Source organism: Terrapene carolina, unplaced genomic scaffold (genome assembly GCF_002925995.2).
Source record: "Terrapene carolina triunguis isolate 2854851 unplaced genomic scaffold, T_m_triunguis-2.0 Scaffold58, whole genome shotgun sequence".
Classification (NCBI taxonomy): domain Eukaryota; kingdom Metazoa; phylum Chordata; order Testudines; family Emydidae; genus Terrapene; species Terrapene triunguis.
This window is the reverse complement of record NW_020664409.1, coordinates 1,489,171-1,508,528: the sequence shown is the minus strand read 5'-3', so window position 1 is coordinate 1,508,528 and position 19,358 is coordinate 1,489,171. Positions and strand designations below refer to the sequence as shown.

Sequence of the window (19,358 nt, the reverse complement as noted above, 5' to 3'; positions counted from 1 at the left end):
CCTAAATAAAGGGGAGTTAAAATTAAGACTATTACATAGCCTTATTTTTTGTTGTTGTTTGTATTTTTGTATAGGAAAACGTTATAATATTGCAGATGTGTCTGCTGCAATGTGTATGAGTCTTGGCCTAATATGGTTTACTTTAGCTGACAGCACAATCGCACCAAATTTCAACTTGACAGGTAAAGAAGCATTTTACTTTATGGTTTAATAATTCTTATTTTGCCTAGAATGAGCATTGCATAAAAGTGGGAGCCTTTGGTGGTAGATTTTGTTATATCATTTTACCAGCAGCACTACAGCTATAATAGAAGAGACACTATCATTCTAAGCCTTAGTTCTCAAGCACTTAAAACTTCCCCAGATATTACCCTTGGATCTGAAATATCTCTGGTGGATCTCAGTACAGAAGTAAATATATCTTGAGAAGTTTGATAAAATTCCATTTGACTAGTTTTGAAATACTTTAAATAGAATAAAAAGCGGGTTTTGTTAACTCTCAGACTTATTTCTTGCAGCTGGTAACTGAAACTTTTTTCTTTACCTCATCTTTGCTATAGATTTAGTCCTCAGTGAGAACTAGTGTTCTTGACATAAAATTTCTTCATGTAAGTTAGAAATAGCAGAAGATATTTTAACTGATGTGATACTTCATAAATTCCTATCTAAAATTAAAAGGAAAAAAATCACTCATGCATTCATTTTTGTATAAATTAGCGAAATCAAAAAGGAACTTTCACTGGACCACCAAAAAGCACAGCAGGTCTAACCTTGGGACTAATTTCAAGTTTCTGCCTCTTTCCCCTGAGGTACTAGAACTGTCCAAAAAATTCAGTTTTTTAAAATAAAGACAAATTTGCTTATTTTCATTAAGTTCTTACTCAAAAAGGGCTTAACCATTTTTGCACTGACACTCAAACTGGAAAATTTCACCCTGAAAGTTGAAAGTTTGACAAAGTTATAAGTGACTGGAAAAGGCTCTTTAAATGGAAACAGTCAACTTTAATTCAGTGCTTCATTTACAATATCTCGAATATATGTATTTGAATAAGCAATCATTTCAGTTTGCACCTGGTGTATTACAGGGCTTCAGACTTTGAAATCAGCATTACCAATCTCCAACAGAAAGGTAGGGCCTCTTCAGATTCCATCTTAAAGCGGATGGGACTATAGACTTGGATATCCATCACCATTAAAATCCCTTGAGTCCAGCAAGTCTGTCAACCTTTCTGTTACTCTCCGTGCTGCTACCTTAGAACTGCACATGCTTTCTAGAGAGTACAGCTCTGAAAAGCATACCTCACAGTGGAACTGCACATATGTTCTCAGGATTATGTAAACACAGTGCTTCATATTTTACTAATTTAACAATTACATTAAAACAATTCTAGTGCAAGATTATTTGATGTTACACATACTTAATGCCCACATCATGACATTTCAAGTTGTTTCATGCAGTAACCATGAATTATGTGCTATATAATAAGGCATTGGAGTTAATGTAAGAGTAACATGTATGTACAATGTAGAAATTTAGGGCTGTCCATTTTGAAGCTGTTTTTATTTCAGGAGATTCAGATGAGACATAGTAATTGTTTGACAATTCATTGTGGAACCTTCATTCATACCAGCATTGGTTGATCCTAAAACAAAATGATCCCTTTTTTAGGGAAGAAACCTTACCTTTTCAGAAATGTTATCCATCTAGTGTTGAGTGGTGCGCAAAAAGTAATGATTTATGATGATGTCTGAACTCAGATGGTTATTTAGTCTTGTCCTAGTTTTGCTATGTTGGCTTTATAATGTGTGTCACTTTAGTGGTATTACAACTGGAAAAAATGACTTGCTACCTATCTAAATTATAGGCTCTACCTGTATACATCTACATAGTGGAACAAGAGACAAGATGTGTAGTTGAACAAAGAGACATGTATTTTGGGTACAACATGTGGGTATGTTCTTTTTGGCACCCACCAAATAAGTATATCCCAGGAAAAACACATGTAGGCATATGTTCTTACTGAGGTTTTAATGGTTAAAAGCTATTTTTAAGTGGCATTCTTTAAAATCAGATTTTAAAATGTCAGATTTTTATTTTTGAATTTGTGTGAAAATATCTCTCTACAAACTGAAGGACTGAGGACCATGTTGGTCCTAACACCTTCAGTAATTTGATGTAAATACATCTTCCGTATGTAGTCTTTGAGTATTGTCAACATAAGATGACAAACAGCACTACTTTTTTCCTTTTTAAGGCATTTAGGACCCATTTCAACCAAAGATCTATCTTGACACACACAATCCAAAAGGATAAAGAAAGACAGGGTTGAAGGGCTAGGGCACAGGACTGGAGCTCAAAAGAGAGTCTTCTGGGTCTGAGTTCTTTCCTGCTTTGCTGTTTACCTGCTGTGTAAGTTGAGCAAGTTACCTCTCTGCACCTTCCTCCCACCCTGTATCTGTCCAGGTCATAAAATCTAGTGTGAATGGGGGTTTCTGCAGTTTAGAAGCTGGATATTTTATTTTATTAGCTGAATGATGGAGGTAGGAGGCAGCTTAGTATATTTCCTAAAAAGTGGGCTTACTTTTGACATTACATCAGTATAAATCAAGAGTAACTCCACTGAAGCCAGTGGAATTAACCTAAGAATTTTCTCAGTGTAATTTGATGTACCTTGTCCTTGAATAATTGTATGTTATTTTTTTTCCTCTGCAAAGGGACAGCAAACTGAAGAAAAGCACCGTCAAGGTGCCTCTATGAAACAGACTATATATTGACATTTGAAATGTATGCAATCAGAGTAAAAAGAAAAGTGAACTATAGACTTAAGTCTCTTGAGGCTTTCAAAACAATGTTAACTTTTTACTCTGCAGTGTAACTTTAAAATGACAAATTCCTAAGAATTCATTTGTCTTATGACATCACCTAGTTGTTAGTCACTAAATAATAATGTCACATTTCCTCCTGGTGGTTTATAATAATGCATTTGTTAGAAGCATTTACACACAAACTAGTCTGATTTTGGCTGGAGCTTTTTTTTTTTTCCAACACATTCATGATTTAATCAAAATTCTTTAAACGTGCACATTGTCAAGGGCAAATCTATTTACATGTCACAGTTTTGCCTAAGGAAGCAAAACTATGCTGAGAGGTTAAATGGAACAAGTAATCTTTGCTGTCTGATATGAATGTTACAAACACAAAACCTGAGTGGATTTAAAGCATCAGCTGGATGAACAATTTTGCCTGTATTGTGCCATCAGAATTTTGTAAATCAGATTTAAGGCTCTTTAATAGCAGTGGAGTCCAGGATAAGCATTGCTGTGCAAAAGCAGCAAATAGACTTAATGAAACATACCCCACTCAGTGTTCCATTCGTGCACTAAAGATGTTAGCAAAGGAAACAGACGTTGACTTTTGCCAATGCAGTCTTGTACCAAGGAAGGAATACATTTTAAAAGTAGAATTGATATTTAGGGCTCAGTAATGGCTCTTGGCATTGTCTGACTGAGTAGCGCTTGGAAGTATAATGCCTTTTAAAGGTCTAATCTCTAGAGTGACTGGCTGGGAGGATGCATGGAAGAGGCACATCATGATACATCTGTGCAACAGAAACTCTTCCTCCTCTGGCCACTCTACTGGCAGTACTATCTATCCACTTTCCAGTGATGGGAACCTTATCATGGTTGGTCCATGCATGGAAGGAATATAGGATAAAAATTTCCTACACACACATCCCCTCAAGCCTACATCTGCAGCGGGAGACACAGTTTAGCCCATAGCTTAATTAATGTTACAGTAATTGTGTTTGGCTGAGTAACTTTAGTGTGTTCTGCTAATCACCTGCAGTGTGGACTTTTAAAATACATTATAAAGCATTTGAATTGGGAGATAATTTTGTTAGTTATTCAATAACTTTAAATAATCCATTTTGGAAGAGTGTGTGTTTTTTCTTAAATGCAAGGTGTGTGGTTTAGAAACTTTGCATGGACTGAAACTTTGCATTATCTTAACATAGCAAAGAAATGTTTTTTATTTTTGTGTGTGTGCAAAATTTCCCCTCCCCCAAAAAACCTGTGAAGTACAAAGGAAATGGTCCATTTGATTCAAATTGTGTGTGCCCTGCTGTGTTTGGACCAGGTTCAGATCTTACTGTTTACCATCATTGATTTCCGTTACTGCTGATTTATATTGATGTAACGTGAGATCAAAATCAGGCCCTTTGTGGTGTTTTGGCTTTTTTTAAGAAAACTTTTTTCAGATTCTGCCAGTAGTATGGATTGGACTTTTGTGCCTTTAAATAAAACTCTTGAATTATGAGATTAAACTGGCTAATGTACACTATCATCTTATTTTATAGTGGTACACTGGCATTGTAATGGATTCAAGCTACAGACTGATACAGTATGTGAATAAGTATAGTTTAAAAGTCATATAATGGATAGTGATGTAAAAATGTAGGAAATATGACTGACTCAAAACTTCCTTGACCAGATACTATGTGCTCCTCTCGATAAGGGAGAAAGAAGTGGTTTTTATTTAAAAAAACAACAACAAAAACCACCATAAGTTATAAACACACTAATGAAGTCCCATAGGGCCTGTTTTTCCATCAATGCATTTCACTCAGGCATCAGATGTTTCTTCAGGCTTATTACTCCTGTTCTGGCTTCTGCTGCTAATTATAAAGAAGTTTTTTGGCATATACAATGCCGTTGTTGTAACAGTGCCCCTAGATACCTGATTGAATAGATTATAGATTCATCTCCCTCTGCTTGCTTCCTGGTGGTTAGAAAATGGCAAAGGCCCAAAATTGTAGCATGGAGGCAACTTTATAACTAAATTTTTAAGGAAATTAGTAACTTAAAAAGTTTTCCAATTCAAACAGTCCCAAGGATCAATAATTTTTCTGATAGGAAAAGTTTATTCCTTCCTTAAAATATTTGCACTGGTCCTACAAAATGTCTACCAGTAAAATATGAAATCTTAAGTAATGTCATGCTGATTAACCTACTTGTTTCCTGTTTTTGCCCTCACCATTTAATTATGATGGTCATGGTATAAGAAACAATACAAAATAGACATTACTAACTGTTGACATCTTGTGTGCTGTTAGTTAATTTAATGTTATACTTTTATGAAAGCTGGGATTCCAACATGTTTTCATACAATATCCAGCATTAATCCTAACTCTTGGAATGTCAGAGATATTGGTTGGTAAAATAGTGAAAGAATCAAAGTTTGGAAATTAGTTGACTTGTGATGGATAAAGAATTATTAATTTTTGTTATTGTTAAGCTGATAACATTACCTGCCATGCAGTGAGTTTGTTGTGGCCAAGTAGTGCAGCAAATACATAAACGCACACATTCATCTTGTACCTGAACAGCACGTAGGCAAATAAAGTTCAGAAAACTGAAAACCTTTCACTGTGAATCCTCTTGCTTTTGTTGTTTGGTCAGTATTTCCATGTTTTTCCTTTTTTGTGTGTTTGTTAAATATACTGGTCATTGCTTTTTCTTTTCTTTCCAACAGGATATACTATATTTTATATGAATAATATTCAGAATTAATTTGATCTGAAAGTTTAATCATTATTACTTATTTGTAATGCATGAGAGCCCAGATGCCTATATCAGGGTTTGGTGCCCCATGGTGCAGGGCTGTGTAAAATAAGACAATTCCTGCTTTCCAAAACTTATGGTCTAAACCAGTATAAGCAAAGTGAAAATTGTTTGAGTTAGCATCTTGCAGTACACGGTGAGTATAGAATGGCATTTGTCTTATTAATTAATACTGTTTGTTTTTCCCTTTTTCTTTTCTTTGAAGGTGTGGTCCTTATATCCCTTGCTCTCTGTGCAGATGCAGTTATAGGAAATGTGCAGGAAAAAGCTATGAAGTTACACAATGGTTCCAATTCAGAAATGGTAAATACCTGACTCTTTAATCTAGTGTTCTGTCACGCAGACCAGTGGCTCTCAACTTTCCCAGACTACTGTACTCCTTTCAGGAGTCTGATTTGTCTTGTTTATCTCCCAAGTTTCACCTCACTTAAAAACTACTTGCTTACAAAATGTGAGATAAAAATACAAAGGTTTCTCAGCACACTATTACTGAAAAATTGTGTACTTTCCCATTTTTACCATATAATAATAATATATATCAATTGGAATATAAATATTGCACTTATACACTGAAATGTATTATATAGATGTATGAAATTTTAGTTTGTACTGACTTCGCTAGTGCTTTTTATGTAACCTGTTGTAAAACTAGGCAGCTATCTAGATGAGTTGATGTACCCTCTGGAAGACCTCTACATACCCCCAGGAGTACACTTACCCCTGGTTGAGAACCACTGACATAGACTATACCAATACATATGAAGTTGGAATTTTCTCCTATTTTAAGAGATATTCTACATAAGTCAAGATATACTGATCATGTAATGGCAAACCAAAACTTAATCTGTTTATCATGCATATAAAAAGAAAGTGCTTGTGCTGCTCTACTCACTTTTTACCTTCAAAGGTACACATTTGTGTACATTATTAAATGAAACAAGTTTTGAAGTTACAATAATTCTATCCTATTTTTGTCTAATATTTGTATAGACAGGAAGTATATCCTTTGTTTATGCATCCTTCCTCTATAATGGAAATCAATGGAGGGTTTTCCATATAATTAATGTACTCCAGGTTTAATAAAAATATAATATGTTCCCTTAGTTTGAATTATTTTGTATTTTGTCTATTGATTTAAATGTTTTTAAAAATCCCATTCAGCACCTAAGTACCTTTAAAAATCTGGCCATTAGTGACCATCCATATTATAGTGCTGTAGTTATAACTGAGAAAAACACAACTGTGGGACTAGTAGCATAACAGTGAAATCTGAAATTGTATTGGCAAATTACATTTATAGGGGAGAGCAAGTAGACAGGGGAGATCAAACCCAAAAAACCACTAGGCAGTGAGTTGACACTACCGCATAATTGCCCCAGATAATATGGGAAAGTAATCCAACATTTGATGTTTGTATCGCATATATACACATGCAGTTTCTAACACCTGTTGTAGTCAATTTGGTCCAGAGCTGCTGAAAAAACTGACAGAATCCTAATGGACTTAACATTGTAATTGATTTTTAAAAAAATCCAGAACTTTGAGTTAAACTACCTTTTCCATAAGCAGTGTAAAAAACCAGACTAAACATCAAAAGTGACTGATTGTTGTTAAAGTGAAACCACAAAGGTACTGCAAAAAGAACAGGTGTACTTGTGGCACCTTAGAGACTAACAAATTTATTTGAGCATAATCTTTCGTGGGCTACAGCCCACTTCATGCTCAAATAAATTTGTTAGTCTCTAAGGTGCCACAAGTACTCCTGTTCTTTTTCGGATACAGACTAACACGACTGCTACTCTGAAACCTGTCACAAAGGTACTGACACCCTTTTTATTTAAAAAAAAAAAAAAAAATGAAAGAGAAAATAATTTTAAAAAAATAAAAAAAAAAATTTTAAAAAAAAAAAAAAAAAAAAAATCTGAAAGAGAGTTAATTTTCTAAAGAGCAGTGACAAAATTTTCAGATTGACTTGACAAATGTTATTCAGTCCCAAAAGATACAAAATGTGATGCACAAAGCTTAGAATAAAAGAACCAGCAGATGTGGCTGAAAAGTTTAAAATGATTGGAGAACTCCTCTGAACTGTGGTAAAACTTACATTATATACAGATATCAATAGAAGCACATCCATTAAAACTTTACCTCATCAGAGTTTAGTAGTCTATCCTCAGTACAGAACAGAGGCACTGTGACTAACCCCATTAGAAATTACTTTAGAAAATAATCAGAGCTTGAAAATTAAATGCCTTTATAATAATGAGCAGTATGGGATTTCGAAATTCATATGAAGCCCAGAAGCTCTTCATCGCTTTTTGAAGCAGTAATCAGCTCTTTTTAAAATCCTTGTCCTCCTAAGTGCCAACAAGATTTGAGGAAAGAATGATTCTCAATACAAAACATTGGTAAAGATTAAATAATTTTGGTAATTTTACCATTTTGTACACTTACTGTCTTATTGCTACATAGGAAGACCATAGCAGAAAGGGGGAAATAAAATCACCAGGGATATGGACGAGTCTACCAAGTGAAAGAATCTGCAGCTAATCAAAACCACAAATGTCTAGTACTAGTAAAGTGAAAGTGTGAAGTGACTTCAGTGCCCATGAGCTCAAAAAAAGAGTTGATGTTCGTTGGCAATACATACACATTAATAGCCAGCCCATTAATCTGTAAATCAAATTGAAAGTGTTAATTAAATATGGTTCTGAGAACTCTTGTAGGCTTTCTTCCCTTAGTGGAATTAATGAAATTTTCATAGTAGACAACAAGGCCAGAGTAAGTGGAAACTTTTTTTGGAGTTAACCTAAAAAAAAAAATATTGCTATTGCTGGATTTTATTCAAACTGATAATTAAAATTTTGTGACTTTGGCATTGTAATTAGTATACTTATTGGTTTCCTTCAATAGCATATTGCCGTACATATTTTATAAAGCAAAACCTTTTTTCTTCAATTACATTTGTTTTTTCAAATTGTATTCAGTGAAGGTAATGATGCCTATAGTTAAGATTCCCTAATACTTTGTCATAGGAACAGTGGCAGAAAGGTCTAATTACTAGAGCACACTCCCCTACAAAGTCTGGAATAGAACCTATTATTCCATAGTCTTCACATTGCTTTGCTGTCTAACAAATAGCTGTGAAACCCACTGGCAAAATATGTCTATAGATGCTTGTAGTGGCAGGTCTACATACAAAATAACAGCCTTCTACTGCCACCAGTTACTCAATTAGCTACAGTGGTAGAGGATTGTGCTGATGTCTTACTGTGGGGAAGGGGTCAATATGGTTGTACATGATGATGAAATTTGTTTTTCTAATGTTTTAAGTTTTTAAAGAATTTAGGAAGAGGCATCCAAAAAACATGTTAAAAGAACATTAAGGTTGCAAAGTCAAGCACTCAAATATTAGGAAATGCAAGAATTAAGTTTACCTGACCCCTTTATACATATGCATTATAATAAAATCTTTTTGATTGCATATTGTTTTTTCCACAGGACATCTGCCTTGTTCTATGCACACACTGGACGATGCTTTGGGAATTGTTCGAGATTGTGTAATGTATGAATTTGTTGTCTGTAGGACCTTTGCCTCATTCATTGAGGAAGTTGGAAAGTGTTTAGTGAGTGAAGCAGGGGATTATTGTGGGAAGAGAAAGGATTGTCTCATGGTCAAGACAGATTAATGCTGCCCTGGAGAATTGGATTCTGTCCCTGCATCTGTCACCTGGTGGGCGGGGGCGTGGTAGGACAGGGAACGAGCAGGCTCCAGGTTGAGAATATGGATGCTGACAGTTCCTATCTGCTCCTTGGTGCCTATCCTGGGCACCACAGCCCCTCCAGTTCCTGCTGTTGCCTCTGCCCTCCCACACATACACGAGTTTATTGAAATATTTCCATTGTGGAGATGGCAACCCTCCCACTGCCCACCGCCAGTTCCACCACATAGTTCCTATATGACGCTGGGCAAGTTGCTTAAACCAAACTATTCACAAGTGGCCACTAATTGTGTGTTACATGTTTTCTCGATGCCCAGCAGGAGACATGTAGGGCCAGATCTGAAGGAGTGTTTAAGGGCTCACAACTGTAACAGAAGTAGAAGCTGTGCTATAAATGCATAAAATATTAAGTACTCTGAAAAAATCAGGACCTTGGTGTCTGAAATCCACCTCCCAAAATTAGTGGACACTTCTGATAATTTTGGTCTTTAGACTCTGTCTCTCATTTCCTGATCTGGACAATGAGGGGGGAGGGGGGGAAATGCCATCTCACCTCACAGGGGTGTTGTGAAGATAACTCAATGTCAGTAAATAACTGAGATACTATGAGATTATAGTAGAAAAGCCCATGAGGAAATTAATTCTGTATTCAGTGCAGTGTTCGGATGATGTGCAGTGAATACAAAGGGCTACACGCCAAATGTTGAAGATAAAAAGAAATGTTAAATAGCTAACCATTTAGTGTTCACTGTCTGTCCTTCTCACTGAATGAGGCATGGGTTCTGTGGAAAAAATAATATGTGGTCATGTAAATTAAAGACTGTCATGATGAACATGCTCAAGCGGACTGAATTAAGGTTGCACAGGCAACCTTAATTCTGGCATTTCCAAATTTATGAATGCTTGGCTTTGCTAACAATGTAGTTTTGTTTATGTAATTTATAAGTGTATTTACTTGGAGTTTTGTAAATTAAAAATAGTTGAACAACTGCATGTATTTATAATTGTTCAAAGTTTTACTTAAGCAACAAAATCCTGAATTTGAAGTATCCGCTTTCTCTTTTAGGTCTGGCCTGAGGATATTAGTAACTGACTTCCTGCATATGAAAGATTTTATTTTGTGTGGGGTAGTGGTAAAATGGAAGATCATGATCCTATTACCCACTCTCACTTTTCATATAGTTACTTAAATACTGATGTTTGAGGATGTTATGTGCTACATTTAAAATTGAGTATATTAACACAGCCACATATTGGAAAGCATTTAATTTCCTATTTTAATTGTTTAGTAGAACTAGCTAATATTTTTATTTTAACTGTTCCAGGTTCTGTATTCCTATTCAATAGGTTTTGTGTACATTTTATTGGGATTGACATGCACTAGCGGATTAAACCCTGCAGTAACATTTTGTTCAAAGGTAAACACTGATTAATCTCGTTTTAAAATTAAAATGTTTAAATCGTTTTCTGTGTACGGAGGCCTCCTCACGGTAAAGATTGTTGTTAATATAGTGTGTCAAGTCTTGCTGTTCTCTTAACATAACTTTCTGATCTGGAGTACAGGTAAACTTGTCCAACTTGCAAATTAATCCTTTTTTAGTCCTTGATCAATAAAGTAGCTGAATTTTAAAAAGTGCCATAGCCGAGTTCATAATTTTATTTTTCCATTATTTAATGAAAATTAAATAAGAACCTTTGCATGAATGCATTGTTGAACAGTTTATTATTGCTCACGCAGTTGATTAAAGTCTATAGTTTTATTTCATTTTGCAACACCTCAGGGTTTGTTTTGCATTTTCCTAACAGGTTTTTTGTTGTTGTTGCAGCATCCAGTTCAGACTTATGGTTATGCATTCTTTTTTTCCCTGACTGGATATTTTGGAATATCCTTTGTTCTAGCGTTGATTAAAATCTTCGGTGCCCTTCTAGCTGTAACAGGTATGAACAAATTACATATTTAGTATATTAATATAAAAACAATCTACTCCTATTTTCCCATTTAGGACAAAGCTTGTGAGAATTGTTCTTGCTCTCTCTTTCTTGCTTCTACTCTCTGAGCTGATTTACCTGAGTTCATGTAGCATGACTTCTCTGTTGCAGTATATTTGGAAACCAAGGTTCTTTCTAACCCAGTGCCTTCACCTAGAAGGGCTTTGTGCACAAATATATGAATACCAGGAACTCTGCTAGATACATAAACAATACACTTGACAGATCTGTGGAATCAGAAATACACACCAAAATATAAGCAAAAAGGTAAGACTTATTTGGGACAGGGAGGAAAAAATGTTAAAATAAAATGGGGCATAGATGTGCAAAAGGCAGTATCATGCTTCCCAGACATAAAATCACAGCCTCTGAGAAATTCCAGGAAGCCTTTCTACATATACTCTCAATAGACTTATGTAGTGCACTCTGTTTAAGGCCTTGAACCTGCAGACATTTATAATTAGATGCTGTTAAGGCAATAGTAAATGTACATTGCAGGTTTGGTGCAAAAAAAAAAAAAAAAAATCAAGAAGAGCAAATTGTCTTTTCAACCCCTGAAATCTTGCTTGGTCATCTGACTAGGATAACAAGATATGTTGAATTGTACATGTCAGGACTTAGATCAGAGATACAGGACATCTTATCCTATCTAACTTTTATTATATTAGTTTTGATTTGTAGCTTTTTTTTTTATAAATACAAAATAAGTGCTGGTCCTGTGCTCTAGGCACCCTTGACAGCCATTAAAAATACCATCTATAAATATAATTCCAACAGTCCATCTCCTTCACTCAGAAGTTTAAACAACAAGCAGTCAGGTAGAAGCAAAAGTCAGAACAATACTCTTCCCTCCCCACAACACCAACTCAACTTTCAACCTTCACCAGTTCCATCTTACTACATCCACCACAAAAGCCTGTGTAAACAGATGGGCTTTGTAGCATGCCCTGCTGGTCAACAGATAAAAGCTATTTTAAACCAAGGGAGTGTGTGAATTCCAAAGCTGAATACCCTGCCACCAGTTCACTCTCTTCCAAACCAAGGAAGTTGCTATTTGTTTTCTTAATAGCAGATGGAAATCTTACTGTATATTTAGAATGCAACCTGTGTTGGGAGGTATCAGACAACACCTTCTATCAAAGATGCAAATAAACTTTGTCTAATCTTCCAGATGCTTTGCCCAACCTTGCAGTGTTACTCCCATCTTGTTCCAGATAGTCCTTATATATGCTTCATTTTCTACCAGATGCTTAGTATGGCACATGACTGTACCAGGTACATCAAAAGACATCGTTATACTGTGCTGTGTCATCAATATACTGAAAGTACTTAAGTAATTACTAATGCTTCTAAGAGCAACATATATGCAAAGAACAAGAGAGGTGACAAGATGGAATCCTATGGGACTCAAGAAGGGAGTGTTCTAAGGAAAGAAGATACCCAATACCATTCTCTGGGAATGCTCCACAAGAAAGGAAAAAAGCCACCCTAAGGCCCCCTTGTCCTGTCGGGGTACAAAGGCACAACATCTTATGATCTGTAGCATCAACAGTATTAATCAGTAGTATTGCCAGTATCGTCTATAGATGGCATGGACACTTGACTTCCACTCATTGGCAGGAGAAGATATACTAGCACCACCCATGCAGTCTGTATCCATACGCAGGTCAGTACCCAGATTGACAAGTATCAAGGGGATCTGTGGCAATGAGACATCCATGACCTAGATAGAAATTCCAGTCTCCCAACCACTGATTTCATCCCAAGTAATATATCAAGAATATGCCCAGCTACATATGCTGAGTAGTCAACCATCTGGGATAGTTGTGTGGTGAGCATGAAAATCTTGAGCCAGCTCAGAAGATTTGCCATCTACATAAATGTTGAAGTTACTAAGCCCTTAGTGCCGCAGCAGCAAGGAACCTTACCTGCTTATGCATGAACTTTGCAGGGGAACAGGGTGATGTGCACACTAAAAATAGTTCAGTCTTAACTCAGTCTTGGAACCGACATATGGAATGTGGTAGCAATGAATTTTTTTCCTGCCCTTGCTCGGAGAAGAGGAACTGCAGTTTAAAGTAATGAAAAACGATCAGTGCTAAACAGATCCTATATGAAACACTGGACACCAGTACTTTTTCCAACAGGGAAATATTAATTTAGTCCAGTGATTTTCAACCTGTGGTCCACAGAGTATGTTTAAGATTTCCAAAGGGGTCCTCACCTCCATTTGAAATTTTTTTAGGGTGAAAACCACTGATTTAGTCTATTAATGTTTTGTCTGCCTAACATACTTAATGGAGGATGATTCCACTGTCAGGAGTAGTATATTTACTTATCAATAATTTGTTTAAGCTTTAAATTGTTTCTAAAATCAAATGTATTACCAGAATGGCAAGTATGACAAACCATGATTTAGGGATTATCTATACTAATTTACTGTGGTTTACATCTGTGTTCACTCAGCCATCATCATGGAGCTGGTCATAATATTTTAGCACATAGTGTTACTTTAATGTAGTAAAACTAGCTACAGCAAAATTACATCTCTAAGTGAACATTATTAATCTGTATGATCGTGACCTTGCAAGTCAGCAATCATAGAAGCTGCTTGCATATCAAGGTTATCTCTGGTTTTGAATGGGAAGGGTGTCTCGAAATGACTTTATCAAGTTGTCTCCAACACAAACAAGAAGTCAGGAGAGATTCAGGGTTTTTTCTTTCTATATCCCTATTTCCAAAATCCTTTTTAAATTAATGCTCCTTGTCATAGTCGACTATGACACAGTCATACCCAGAGCTGTTTAAAACAAGGGAATTTTTAGACTTCGAGAGGGTAAAATTTCATTTGGATATATTTCACAAGACTAAATTGTGTCCCTGATCCTCCTCTATTTTATATAGATGTAATAGCTGTGTGTCAAAGACAGTTACGTCAGGCTCATTTCTTCCTTAGGTTACCCCTTTTTATAAATACAAACATCAATCACAAGGGATTGGGGGTTTGGGGTGGGGGGGAGCAGGAGGATGCCAGGGAACTTCTTACTTCCCTTCCCTCTGCCCCAGAAGCTGGTTTCTGTAAGGTAATGTTCTTCTTCATTTACCATAGTGGAAGGGAGAATATGGACAGTTTTGACCTAAAATATTAATGTTCTAATTTATTATAAAGCATTTTAATCAAGTTTGCCACTGTCATAGTTTGAGTTTTGCTTTTTTAACCAGGTTCACTATATGCATTGATTTCAAATGAGCACAGATGAGAAGAGTTGTTTCATGCCTTAAAACAGTTTTTAAAAAGTGTATTTTACTGTGTTAAAAAATGCTGTGGAATAGTAAAACCTTCCCAGGAATTCCTGTGCCTTGACCTTGACAGTCTTAGCACTCTAGCCCTTTCTACTTTGCCTGTAGCAATGGGGAAATGTTTACCATGCCTTGGAAGAGCATCATGTTCGTTACTGCCCCCCGACTACCCCCATATTGAGCAAGAGGGGAAAAAGAATTAAATGAAAATTGTATTTCTATTAGCAGAATGAGAAATTATCAGACTTAATTGGAAAAAAGAGAAAGCACTTAATTTAGAAAGAAATGGTTACATAAATATTTTAATTAATAACTGATTTGGTGAAAGAACAGAAATAATAGTACTTAGAAAAACTCATGTAATTTAACCATTTTTAAATTATTCATCTAAACTCTTTTCTAATTAAAACTCAATTTTCTTTTTTATTCCCTTAATTGAAAATGATTTTATTTGATATGCATAAACTTCTTAAAATGTAAAGATAATTACTAAAAAAGTTGAGATCAGGTGAAGATAAAGCAAAGGTACAAGAGAATACTTCTGCCCATGTTAATCCTAGTTTTAAGAGAACACTTGTGGAAAAATTTAAGATTCACCTGACCATCTATGAGTGTTGTTGTTGAGTAGTTTCATATTTGACTACTATATAAACAGTTATGCAGTCAGAACATGACCATGTAGACTAGATAATTCATATGATATTTCAATGCAATTTATGGAAGTTGTGGTTAATTTTGGCATAATCCAGCAGATTATAGCTTTACCTAAATCTGTTAATTGGATTATGTCCTCATAAACTACAATTCAGATTTTCTTTAGTGACAAGATCGCAGGTAGGCAGAGATTAGTGAAATAGTACATGTGGCCTTCTGAAATCCATTGTCCCGTTCAGTGTCCTGACCAGAGTTATTTCTCTGTACTGAGGCCTGCTGTTATGTAAATAAGACTTTAAATACCTTCAAAAAAGTTAAGATGCAAATACCTATCTCCTTCAAAATAAAACCAAAAGCAAGGATCTATGCCGGTAGATTCTGACCAAAATAAAGTAAGATTGTAATAGTAAGTATTACAGTATATCTAAATCTTATTAACATTTTTAAACTCTTCATTTTGTTTTTAAAATGTACATAATCTAGTTCACAATTTCTACTGAAACGGTTTCAAAGATGGTTTATCACATTCCGATGACACCTGTGATCTGGTGAGAGTAAAGTGAGCATTGGGATAAATGAATCTGGTTACTTTGGGAGTGTCTGTACTAGGAATATCTTTACTGGTTTTGCTACATCGATGCAAACCTCACTGTGGATGTAGTGCACCAGTTTCAAACCAGGAGAAGCCACACCCCCAGTGCAAACCCTATTTGACACTGGTTAAGTCATCTACCAGTTTGCACCGGTGAAGCTCACCAATACAAATATCCCTGCTATAGATAGGCCCTTAATTACTTAGTTTATTAATATTTCCTAATAACAGCCTTAGTTGGATTATAACTAGATCTAAATTAGAGTTAACCATTGTTTTTCTTCTGCAGTAACAACAGGAAGAAAAGCAATGACCATTGTGCTTTCTTTTTTGTTCTTTGCAAAGCCATTCACATTCCAGTAAGTATCTACTTGTCCTTTTATGGCTTGTGTATTTCATAAAATCAGGTTCTTGATTACTGAAATTGAATAATATTACCAGTTAACCATCAAAATGTTTGAGTAAGATTTTCTTCTCATTTCTACTACAAATGTTTGAAAGTTGTTGTAAATATTGACTGGTTTGTTGATTGTTATGCCAGAGAGAATAATTTCATTTTTTCCCAAAAACATTAGAGGACAAATCCATTGTACGTATTGGGGGTTGGTTGTTGTTGTTGTTTTGTTGGGTTTTTTTGGGTGGGGGGGAGATTTGGTAGTCTAAGAAAATCTTATGTAACATCTAGCATTTACTTGTTAATTAGCTGCTTGGGGGCTTACTCTGTAGAGAAAACTTTGGCTAAAGAACTGTACTCTTTCCAATAAAATGATGTAGTTTTCTCCTTGTATAGGGCTCAACTTTGAAATCTTACTCAATATACTTTTTTTTATAACTAACCTTCTGTTATCTTGATCATTAACTTGTAAGTTTGTTGACAATATTGACATAGCTTTTTATTAAGGGTTTTAGAACACTTTCCAAAGGGTTTACATTGATAAATAAGGCTAAATGATTCAATCCAGAAATAATTAGACTTGATGTAAAACAAAATAGCATTTAACTTTATTGCCATTGTACTTTGTAACAAGTTGTATTGGAGGAATGTAAGCAAAGAATGCCCAAAATATTTACATGTAATTTAGTCCCTCTGAAAAAGGTGAAGTCTTTTATTTATTTTTTATATATATATATATATATATATCCTCTACCTCTATATAACGCTGTCCTCGGGAGCCAAAAAATCTTACCTCATTATAGGTGAAACCGCATTATATCAAACTTGCTTTGATCCGCTGGAGTGCACAGCCCCGCCCCCCCCCCCGGAGTGCTGCTTTACCGCGTTATATCCAAATTCGTGTTGTATCGGGTCGCGTTATATCGGGGTAGAGGTGTGTATAAACATATAAACACAAAGCCTAACGGTAAACAAACAATTTTGATGAGTGGAACAAAAAAAAAAAAAAGGTGCTGAAATCAGGCAAGCCAAGGTAATGATGGAGAAAAGAGCCCTATGTAGGAGCAGTAGTCATAAAATATAGCTCCTATAAACATGGGAATGTACTGCAGATTGAGGGTATTTTATTCACATAGCTAAGAACCATTACAATTAATTATAGCTTAGTATATGTGGACAGGCTATGTCAAATAAATTTCCTTCTCCAGCCTACTTACCTAAGAGGAAGGAGAGAGGATAATACAAATTAAAGATCTAAGCTAATACCTTGGCTGGGTCCTACCACTTGCTTCTCTCTCACTGTAGACCATCTTTTAGATTGTCAACTTCTTGAGGCAGAGACTTTATTTTTGTCTTGTAGAATATGAGGCACATCATTGGCACATTACAAATAAACTGTTAATACTATGATTATTTTCCTCTTTTTCCCCCCTTCAGGTACGTGTGGTCAGGTTTATTAGTTGTCCTGGGTATATTTCTGAATGTTTACAGTAAGAATATGGATAAAATCAAGCTGCCTTCGCTACAAGGTCTTTGGAACAAAACTGTGGAAGAAAGAAAGACACGGACGTTGTCACAAACTGTGTAGACAATGGTTTTATGCCATGTCTTGAATCTGACTTATTTTATTGGAACAGTCTTCAACTGGTTCACTTTCCACAGGGAACATTATTAAAACCAAAGGAGCTGAAGGCATATTGTCTGCTTGCAGATGATTTGACATGAACAGTTTTATGTGAGCCTTCTCTTCAGAGCACTTGAATTCGTCATAGGTGTTATATACCATTGTCAGAAGGCATTATCAAGCCAATGAAGGAAAGCAACTCCTGGCAGACTGCTGAAACACTATGCTCCAAATGGGGGACAGTAGAATATTAATTTGGGCATTTTTATCATATCAGATGTGGCTGATTTGAGATGAGTGGTTTTGTTTTTATTGTTGGGGTGGGATTATTTAAAAGTAATACTGTATTAACACTTAATGGAAGCTAATCAGCTACTGATTGACCAAATTGAAATTTTAAAGTTGGAAGAGGTAGAATACGGTATGTCATGATTTTTCATTTTAAATAAAAATTCAGTTTAAGTTCTTGATGAGATTCTCAACATTGTACATTTGTTAATATAATTGGCATTTCTGTTGAAATCAGAATCTGATTAATGGTTTAAATTTGAGATTGAAAGAATCATGATTTTTTTTTCCATTTCTCTCCCCCCCACCCCCAATCCAGCTTTTAAAAATTATTAAAAAGTGCACATAGACATTGCTGTTAAACCTAATGTGGGGGGGGGGGGAAGTACCAAGATCTGTATCTGCTTGCAATACTATCTCACCATCAGAGGAGTTGTCTGCTGCTTACTGTACTGGTGTAAAACAGTGAGTGAAAGTTCTCTAACAGCACACAGGTTAATATATTAAACATTATTTCTCTTCACTGTCCTCAAATTAAAGCTTTAACTCCAAACATGAGTGGATGACAGTGAGATTTTTCTTCCAGTGGACAAAGTGCACACACAGGATCTTACTGATCAGGAGGTTTGGGTAAATGAGAGACACAGGGATGGATTCCAGGGCTGCCCAGAGGATTCAGGGGGCCTGGGGCAAAGCAATTTCGGGGGCCCCTTCCATAAAAAAAAGTTGCAATACTATAGAATATTATATTCTCATGGGGGGCCCCTGTGCGGCCCGGGGCCTGGGGCAAATTGCCCCACTTGCCCCACTGCCCCACCCCCCCGGGCGGCCCTGATGGATTCAAGGGGCAAGCTACAAACTTAACTAACAACACCCCTCCCCATTGCTATCAGCCCATCCTCTCTCTCATTGCAGGTATTTAATTGGGTCCAGTGTGGAGTTAAAAGGATCCCAACATAAAACCAATAATTCAGCTCACTTCTGAATCCTCTCACCCCTCTTCCTCCCTCCCCCGCACCCCTCCCCCCCCCCCAGCAAAGACTTCAGGTCTCTCTTTCTCCTTACAGCAAAAGGTTCTTACCAGTCATACGTTGCAATAAGCTAAAAATTCCTATTCTTATTCCTTTATGCTGACTGCCTCCACAAAGCTATGAGAGGCAAAAAAAAAAAAAAAAA

At 35.9% G+C, this 19,358-nt stretch overlaps 1 protein-coding gene across 2 annotated transcripts in view; it reads left to right on the top strand.

The window, feature by feature from the left end:
* Positions 1 to 18,364, top strand: part of SLC35B3 (solute carrier family 35 member B3) — a 33,872-nt gene extending 15,508 nt beyond the window's left edge. For both annotated transcript variants that reach the window (XM_024206777.1, XM_024206776.2), the window contains exons 5-10: positions 75 to 182; positions 5,828 to 5,925; positions 10,667 to 10,759; positions 11,168 to 11,279; positions 16,166 to 16,235; positions 17,708 to 18,364. In XM_024206777.1, coding sequence (XP_024062545.1) covers positions 75 to 182; positions 5,828 to 5,925; positions 10,667 to 10,759; positions 11,168 to 11,279; positions 16,166 to 16,235; positions 17,708 to 17,858 — 632 coding nt within the window. In that variant the 3' untranslated portion in view covers positions 17,859 to 18,364. The remainder of the gene's footprint in view (positions 1 to 74; positions 183 to 5,827; positions 5,926 to 10,666; positions 10,760 to 11,167; positions 11,280 to 16,165; positions 16,236 to 17,707) is intronic.
* Positions 18,365 to 19,358: the final 994 nt, after the last annotated feature.